This window comes from Gallinula chloropus, assembly GCF_964237585.1.
Source record: "Gallinula chloropus genome assembly, chromosome: 24".
Lineage (NCBI taxonomy): Eukaryota > Metazoa > Chordata > Aves > Gruiformes > Rallidae > Gallinula > Gallinula chloropus.
Window position 1 is genome coordinate 8,105,672 of NC_140109.1, and position 1,993 is coordinate 8,107,664.

At 48.8% G+C, this 1,993-nt stretch overlaps 1 protein-coding gene across 1 annotated transcript; it reads left to right on the forward strand.

Annotated features, from left to right (window-relative positions):
- Window positions 1–389: 389 nt before the first annotated feature.
- On the forward strand, window positions 390–1,316 carry LOC311200788 (olfactory receptor 14A16-like; the record flags this gene model as incomplete). Its single annotated transcript, XM_084275094.1, has 1 exon — window positions 390–1,316. One exon carries the CDS (start codon window positions 390–392, stop codon window positions 1,314–1,316), a length of 927 nt encoding a protein of 308 aa, XP_084131220.1.
- Window positions 1,317–1,993: the final 677 nt, after the last annotated feature.

Sequence of the window (1,993 nt, forward strand, 5' to 3'; positions counted from 1 at the left end):
TGGGGCAGAGACTCTGCTGCTGCCAAGATCAGAACTCAGCCTGCCTGGTGTGCTTCTATCAGCACTGCAGAAAGAAGCTGTGGGTGGAAAGTATGACCTATGGAAGGACAGTGTAGGGTACTTCTGCTGGCTCTAGACACATGCATTAGTGAGGCTGGCACTGAGCTGGCCTTCACTTCAAGACTCCCATCTGTAGGACATGGACTTCCCTTCTCCCAGCAGTAGCACGCTGAAGCAAGCACAAAGCAGACCTCCCAAAAGGGACCTGCTAGAGCTTTCCTGAACTAAATTAGAAGTATGGAATTTTCTTTTTCCCTCAATGAAAAGTTCCCTAAATTCTCATTGTGCGTTTTCCTCCTTGGACAGGTCTCCACACTTGATGGCAGCAGATGTCCAACATCAGCAGCTCCATCAGCCAGTTCATCCTCCTGCCCTTTGCAGACACACGGGAGCTGCAGCTCCTGCACTTCTGCCTCTTCCTGGGCATCTACCTGGCTGCTCTCCTGGGAAATGGCCTCATCATCATCACCATAGCCTGTGACCACCACCTCCACACCCCCATGTACTTCTTCCTTCTCAACCTCTCCGTTACTGACCTTGGCTGCATCTCGACCACTGTTCCCAAATCCATGGCCAATTCCTTGTGGGACACCAGGGCCATTTCCTACACAGGGTGTGTGGCTCAACTCTTTTTCTTTGTATTTTTCATCTCAACAGAGTACTGTCTTCTCACTGTCATGGCCTATGACCGCTACGTTGCCATCTGCCACCCCCTGCACTACGGGACCCTCCTGGGCAGCAGAGCTTGTGTCCACATGGCAGCAGCTGCCTGGGGCAGTGGGTTTCTCTATTCTCTGCTGCACACAGCCAGTACATTTTCACTTCCCCTGTGTCATGGCAATGCTGTTGACCAGTTCTTCTGTGAAATACCCCAGATCCTCAAGCTCTCCTGCTCAGATGCCTACCTCAGGGAAACTGGAGTCATTGTGGTCAGTGTCTGTTTGTATTTTGGGTGTTTTGTGTTCATTGTGGTGTCCTATGTGCAGATCTTCAGGGCTGTGCTGAGGATCCCCTCAGAGCAGGGACGGCACAAAGCCTTTTCCACCTGCCTCCCTCACCTGGCCATGGTCTCCCTGTTTCTCAGCACTGGCATGTTTGCCAACCTCAAGCCCCCCTCCCTCTCTTCTTTATTTTTGGAACTTGCATTGTCATTTCTTTATTCGGTGTTTCCACCAGAAGTGAATCCCCTCATCTACAGCATGAGGAACCAGGAGCTCAAGGGTGCTGTGCGGAAACTGATGACTGGATGTTTTTAGCAGCAATAAACCACTCATATCACCAACCCTGTAACTCATGTTACAACCACTCCTTATTTCGTAGGGATTTTAGTTCATGTTTTCTTTTCTTTTTTCCTTCTAGATAGTCTAAGCTATAATAACTTGTTCCATGTTTATCCTATTCCAAATGCAATATCTCTTGGTCTTGTGAGACCAAGACACTTCCTATTGACGAGCTGTGCTCTGTTTGCATCAGGTCTGCCTGCAATGGGCCACAATGTTTCTTTCATTTTGTTTTACTTTCCTTACATTTATAAAAAATTTCCAAGCACATCTTCATCAGTGGAATCATTTGACAACTTGTCTGAAATGGCAATGCTTCCCCACCATGACAGAATGGGAATGTGCAGGATTGGAACCGATGGCAGCAGAAGAAATACTCACCTTCCCCTGTAGCCGCATTACTGTCAGTCTGTCTCTGTCATCTCCCTCATCATTCAGGTGTTTCCACCTCTCCTGATGATACAGACATGAGTAAGGACATCTATTCAGCAGACTAGATGTATGTAAGCACTTCACTTTGCTCACAGCTTTCCACCTCCGCTTGCTCTTTGGTCTTTCAGGTGCCGCTCAGCTCCCTGGTGTCTGCTGGGCTTGGGGCAGAGCCCGGTTCTCCAGACAGGCTTGGGTCTCAAGAGACTGTATTTCTTGCCTGT